This window comes from Halyomorpha halys, unplaced genomic scaffold, assembly GCF_000696795.3.
Source record: "Halyomorpha halys isolate HHAL.00 unplaced genomic scaffold, Hhal_1.1 Scaffold1517.1, whole genome shotgun sequence".
Classification (NCBI taxonomy): Eukaryota; Metazoa; Arthropoda; class Insecta; order Hemiptera; family Pentatomidae; genus Halyomorpha; species Halyomorpha halys.
Window position 1 is genome coordinate 109,130 of NW_027109595.1, and position 7,450 is coordinate 116,579.

The window sequence follows — 7,450 nt, forward strand, 5'->3', positions numbered from 1 at the left end:
TTGTACTTGTTTTCAAAAAACTTATATTGTACCCAGAAACGTGAATAATTTAAATTGCTCAATGAGACACTGTATTGTTTATTGTAAAATTGTAAATAATTCAAGAACAATAAAATCTCTCTCTCTCTCTCTCTCTCTCTCTCCCCCTCCCTCCCTCTTGGTTTGGAGAACTCTTCACTTTCATCATGAAGATTATGAATAAGGCCGGTTCCTCAGAAGAGAGCGTGAAGAAGTGCTGGACTGAGCATGAAGAGCGCACTGTCACTATTGGAGAAGAGGATACATTTCCCGATGACTCTTGGCACCAGCTCTATGACTCATTAAAGGAGAAAATAATGAAGGCTGGTGGTGCCCTTTTATCAATTAAGCAGAAGTGAGAAGCAAGGAAATCTCTACAACACACCAAACTTCCTGCTTGCTCCACATTTAATCAAAGTGCAACCCACATAAACCACAATTGCCTAGGATCCCTATTCTAACATTTTGTGGTGATCTCCTTAAGTGGTCCCATTTCCATGACACGTTTACATCTTTCATACACAATGAGCTGACCTTATCCAACATTGACAATTCCACTACCTCATCGGCACCTAAAAGGTGAAGCTGAAGTGGTAATCTCCAGATTCCCAGTCGAATCAAATTCGTATGAATTGGCTTGGAAACGAGTGGTGGACATATCAGAATCCACGGGTCTTAGCGAACATGCTAGTTCACCGTATAATAGACCAGAACTGCAGGAGGGCAAGAAGTGACCTGCAAAGGTATGAGCAGTTTCTGACAGGTTATATGCTCTGTGACTCAGGGCACTACGGACTTCCTTCTCACCACGCTTGTGTTAAGAGCCTTGGAAGTTACAAGAAGACAGTACGAACTGCCTCTGGGGTCCAGCCAAGAGTTTCCCACAGTGGACAGTTAATGATATTGCAGGAGCTTTTGGGGATTGAGGCAAGGTCACGAGTTAATCTGGAAATGAAAACAGCTGAGGTAACTCTTATTTTAGAGCAATGGTGCTGTGAAAAGAAGCTCTCCCTAAACTACGAAAAGACCCGACTCCTGTTCTTGAAAGGGAAAATGAAAGGCTTCCTTCCCAGGGTTGTAATGGGGAATAAAATGATAAAACCATCACAGGAAGTGAGGTTTCTAGACATTCTTTTGGGCGAAAGGTGTAACATACAGCAATACATCGGGACCTGTGTGTTTCTTACTTCAGGTATCTCGAGTGTATGTTGAATTTTTTATTGGTGTGGAACAAGGCATGCTTGAAATTGTGAGACCTTTCTGTCAAAAAACATGCATATATTTTCCCTTGAGTTCAAATATTAATTCCCTGGAAGGGCAGATCATGTTAGTGCGTTAGCTTAAATATATATTTCAATAACATAATATAAGACAGAGCATACTTGGGGTCTCATATGAATAATGGCTTATCTAGTGACGCCTTCCCGCCGCAGTGACATCTTCTAGCCGCTTCCGTGCAGGTTCAGCAGTGAGTGAAATGGTGAAAACCATGAAATCGCCTGGTGTCAGAAAAGGTTGTTTCTTCCTCAGAGGCTGGTCAGCATGTCCTCGACTACTGTAGCGTGGTAGTAGGGGCAATCCAGGTTCTATCTTGCATGCCACGATAGATAATTAAGACGCCATTGCGTGGCGGTGTTTTCAGGTGCTTCCGGTGTCCGCGGCAAGGGGGCAATTAGAAAATGAGACCCCCGACCTCGAGTTTATACAAATTCAAAAAAGAACCGAAAATATCGGATACTTAAATCTGGCAATTAGAATTTCAAGCTAGTTTGCAGGTATCCCAAATGACTTGTCAGGTTATGCTATATTGATTAAATATTGAAACTGATAAAGTTAATTTAGATCAATTGCTTGTATTTAAATTGATTAACTATGATTTACCAATGATTTGAAATAGGCATCAGGCAATGGGTTTTGAAATAGGCAAATAATTCATAGAAGTTAATTGCCAAATCTCTGCACATAAAGCATGATATACATTTGAATACTTATGTCATAAAATAGAACTATGAGCTAAATTGATAAGATTTGTCCACCTGAATGACTGAATTTAAGCTTAATTTGGTAACAATATATTGTCTTTAAACAATATAGAACCAAATTTCAATAAGATTAGACACAGTAAGCATGTACATAATTTGTGCTATGTTATAGCATAAAATTTCACAATTATACAATGTTAATATTAAATCATGAACTAGAACATATGTTGGCTAGGTAGCTAAATCTAATCATGATCAAAATGGCTACTGAGTGGCTTTTCTATAGTTCAAGCAAACACATTATGATAAAGTTTTGAATACAAAATTATTATTAGAAATTTAGAAATATGAAAATTAATTGCATTTTTGAATCATTTGGCATGTACGAACTAATTTGTATGAAGTGTGCCTTCAACCTAATGCCAGGCACTCCTTCACTTTTGAATCACTGGTTTGATGGTAGTGGACTGTATAAAATAATGATAAATGAAACATAAATAACTGAATGAGAATCTATTGCATAAATTACAGTTAAAGTAGGGGGTAGCCAAAACAACAGGTGTGTTAGTTAATTTTGAATAATTATTCTATGGATTTGATGATGCTGGTTATGATGGTGTAAATTATATTTACATATGGCTTACATGGCTTGTCTATCCTCTCTTTGTTTTTAATTTTCGTCCCTGCTCCTCTGTTTCGGAAGGCACTTCAGGGTGTCTCTACTCACTCATTTTCTAATGGAATATAGATAATGGAAAATAAATGCCTGCCTCTGGCCAAGGCTCGCTAGTGAGTGTGAGTGCTTTTGTTTTCTCAGTCACATGAGATGCTGGTGTTACGATTAGCCATATAATTGTGGTTGTTTCAAGTCTTCCATTTGAATGGAACACTTATGTTATGTGTATCTAAAATACAATTGGATGAAATTTTCATGAATGACAGTAACAATGAAAACAATAGTACTATGTAGTCCAAAAAGTTTAACTAAAGAAAAACCATACAATATTAATCAATCATTATGAGAGATAGTTGACCGTGGATGACGTACTAGGAGATGATGGTTGGGGGTGCGGTCGAAATAAAACACAAATAAGCTACTACACCAACTTAATTGTGTTTCATTTTGACCGCACCCTCAACCATCATTTTCTAGTAATATTAATCAGTAGTGGCTCAAACAAAACCTGTACCAATTTCACAGTGAGATTAGTCAGAAGTTAACAATTGTTTACCAAATTTTATTGTTTAAAGGCTGAGAATATATTATTAGGGTGACTTTTAGTTGAATTTACCAGTAATTTGGGGATTTTAGGGTAGGTAACATAAAACTTTATATATTTTTCTAGCAGTCAAAAGACCACTCCTAGTTGGGGGCGGTATAACAGTTAAAAAAATAAAATTACCAGAAAAAGAGAAATAGACATGGACAATAGAGGTATCTACACATTGTAGAAAACGTTGTGCTGTAAAATTAGAAAATGTGAAACTCTTCCATTAAGATCTTTTGGAATAAGTTTAATAAAACAGCCATTCGACTATCCTGGTATGCTTAATATTAAGCAAACGAGGTAGAAACGGTTTACTTTTTTTCAGTGTCCTAGTTTGGAATATGGAATCAAATGACCAGGACTCTAGATGTAGACATTGGAGTAGTTAAAAATTTAATCCGAAATATAATTATTTGTTGTTTTTTAAGTAAAAAAAAATAAAATACAAGCAAAAAGGATGCTAACGACCATAGAAAATATATTACTCACCATATGGTACCTGTAGGTTTTCTCAAGTCTCATGTACTTCAAACAATATTCACATATGTATAATTTTTCTTGCTCCCCATACTCATCCGGGTAAGGGCTAAAATACCATGTATCAATTTCATAAATTCCAAATTGTATTGTATTAATATACTTCACTTTTGTGATTTCAGCGTGCTCTTTTTCAACATCATCCACAGCTCTTGCTACATCATTTTCTTCGCTAGGTAAAGACTGAAAATACCCAATTAAAAAGAATTTGAAAAAAAAAAATACCACATAAGTATAGTAACATTAAATATAAAAAATAATTAAAGAGCAAATTTAAAGATAGTTTTTGTGTGTTTAACATAAACTTCTTTTACAAACTATAAGATCTTCATTAATAAGTATTCATATCTAAAATCATTTAAATATTAACATAGAGGCAATATGCTAATATCCAGCAATGTCATGATTTACTCATACACGATGTCATAGGTTACTATGTAAAAGAAAAAAATTAAAATAAAATAAGATGTAACTTAAACTAAGAGAGAGAGAAAAATGCTTTATTTATGCTGCCCAAATACATCGGGTTGCTACATTACACAGCATAATAATCAATCCGTGATCGGACATATGTAAATTACATATTTTAACATGATATAATAAAGTAGAAAGAAAACATTTTTTTTTTCTTTTTTCTCAGTTTTCCTTTACAATCAATTCTACACACTAAATACAAATATTTCAATTGATTCCTTTTTTTTCTTTCCCTTTCTTGTCTCTTCTATTTCACAATTTTTGTTTTATTTTATCAACAAATTCACTCTCCTTAATTCCCTCTCTCAGATCCTCCTCAGTGACCCGCTACATACATTTAACCAAAACAAAACTAATACATAAATTTAAAGGAAAATATAATAAAAAATTGGTTAAAAGAAATACTAGATTGAATAATATAGGGTGCGTAGTTGATATTTAGTTTCAGGACGTTCGCCCATTCTGACCCCAAGAGTATCTGCTTCTCATATACATATCGCTTTTAGGGGTCTCTTTGAAATGACGAATACCAATACCCTGCCACCTGCAATTAGCCCATTCTTCGAAAGCATTCTCACGCAACGACTGCCGTAGAGCTCTCACACTTTGGTGGCCCTTATCCACCCTAGTCTATTGGCACATGCCACAATTCCGGCTTCGTAATTGAATGTAGACTGGAATAGGGCATCTGGAACATTTGACAGTCGCTGGGCAATCCAGTCAATGGAGCTTCCCATTTACAGCGGATCAGACCCAGTCCTCGATACCTCCTGGGTACATACAGCATCGCTGACGAGGTGTTAGGCCTTGATACTCCTGCAGATATTGGTATCAATGCACTCCAATATTGCAGGACATATCTTTGTAAGGGGAGCAGTCTGGAGAGGGTAAACAAGGCCCGGGAACAAGTATTGGTTGACAACGTTGATCTTTTGTTCGGGCTAGAGCAGGCACGAGCTCACCAATTTATCAAGGTTATTAGTTATATTTGTCACCACCTCTTCTCCAAATACTAGCTCTCCCTAGAATCTACATCCAAGAAATTTCATGGTGTCCGTGGCTTTTGCCATTTGGATGACCTCCTTATTCTCAAGGGAGAGCTTTGTTGACCGCAGCTCTCCTTTGTCTATTATTATACCCACACTTTTCTTTGGATTTATTGCCAGACCAATCTCCGCGAGCAGCCTGTGGACACTATTTATTATTCTTTCAGCAGAACCCCTGTCGCACGCCGTTACAGCCTGATCTTCTGCGAACCCTGTGAGGACCACACTCTCTTGGTCACTTTTCAGGTCATACCCAAACTTATTAGCAAACTCCTGATCTCAGAGCTTGCGGTACAAGTGATCAATGGCTAGGTTGAACAGTGAAGGTGACAAGGGCCTGCTCTGAGGCACCCCCCGCAAGACACTGATCTGGCTAGTCGTGTGGGTTCCTATATTAATATTTATTTTATTTGTGGTTAGGAGAGCCCCGATCACATTTGTGAGGTCAGATGACACATCTCTTGCCTCCAGCGAGCTCACTATGTGCCCATGACCAACGTTGTCAAAAGTACCAATCACGTACAGAAAAACCACTGCACAATCTTTTTTTTTATTTTTGGCATCTTTTATAATCGCATCAATTGTTCTGGCGCTTACATGTGTTTCTGGTAGACCTTTTATGAAGCCCCTTTGACTTTTGCTGAAGGTGACCTGCTTTCTCAATTCCGAATCCAGAACCTTCTTAATGATTCGGCGCACAATCGAGTATATCGTAATTGGCCTCCAAGAGGAAATACTTTTTGGGTCTCCTTTTCCCTTGTACACCAATATTGTGCGCCCTTGGTGTAGAGGCTCTGGTACATACTCCACCTTCAGCATGATCTCCGAAATATACTTAATGATGTGTGTTACATCAAAGTATTTAATAGTGCGGACCAACACACCATCCGGCCCCGGCGATGAGTCCAACGATGTCGACTTAATAGCCCTCTTTACCACCCAACTATCTATGGACATCAAATTAGGCATCGGGGCGCATTTCTCATAAACCACACGTTTGCGGAGATTCTCTTTTTCAAAGAGGCTTCTGAAATGTTTCTCAATGTCGGCTATCTTTAATCGGCATTGCTTGGGGCATCTCAGTGTTCATAATGCTCTGTACCACTTTTTTCCTTCTATTATAATTGTATTGGGCTAATTCATAGTGGTACTGCTCCTGCCGATGGTTCCTATCAGCCTTTTGGCTCTCTGCAGATGCGACACCTTCCCCGTACCTTTGTCGGCCAGTTCGGTTTTTTTTTTTTCATTTTATAGAATTTGATGGCAGGGTGCTGTGGGTGCATTAATATTTTGTGCACACAGTTGGGCATAAATATTTTTAAGGAAATTCAAGAAATCGCCTACTGCCTTGTCGAAATCCGGAGAGTTAAAATTTTTAACTTTCATAATATCTTGAAAGACAGCCGACCATTTACCTATTTCTATTTTGATATGGTCCATCTACCCCTCTCTGACCTCATTATCACTTACAATGCTTAGTAAGCCCCTTACCTTCTTGTTGTTTGCCCCCCTGGGATGCTTTTTCGCTATATGGGTTCCAAGACCTCTATCACCCTTGAAAGTCAGCCCACAGACTGGACAGACTTTATCAATTGTCTGTGGAGGAGGATCTTGTCTGTCCTGTTCTTTTTCCATCTCATTTGTCTGTGGTACTGTAGGCAATCTTGGGAAGACATCACCAATTGACAATGTCTTGCCCAATACTACCCCTTTCTCATCCTGCCCCTCGACCTTAAAGCACTTTTTTTTCGCCATCTTCAGCGGCATCCACAGACCTCACGGAGACCACCTTTGCTTCCTGAACAGGGCCTCCCGCTCTTGGAACCCATACAGTTTGTCCTAGTTCAATTCTCTCGGGCCTTTGTTGGTCTGAACTCATATTTCATCAATAACTTACCAACAGATACCAAAACCTTTTCACCTGCATGGAGGATTCATTAGGAATCAATATAAAAAAAATAATATAATATATTTATAAATATAAATGCAAAAAGTAGAATTCTAAAATAACGATTAGTTCAACAAATATATAAATATGATGAATATAACTTTAAAATTGTTTAAAAATTAAATAAATAAATATATGTGCACAAATACATCGGGTTGCTACATTACACAGCATAAT

At 37.7% G+C, this 7,450-nt stretch overlaps 1 protein-coding gene across 2 annotated transcripts in view; it reads right to left on the reverse strand.

Moving 5' to 3' along the window:
* Nucleotides 1–7,450, reverse strand: part of LOC106689896 (histone acetyltransferase KAT8) — a 68,417-nt gene that overhangs the window by 54,990 nt on the left and 5,977 nt on the right. For both annotated transcript variants that reach the window (XM_014435103.3, XM_067047778.1), the window contains exon 4: nucleotides 3,758–3,988. In XM_014435103.3, coding sequence (XP_014290589.1) covers nucleotides 3,758–3,988 — 231 coding nt within the window. The remainder of the gene's footprint in view (nucleotides 1–3,757; nucleotides 3,989–7,450) is intronic.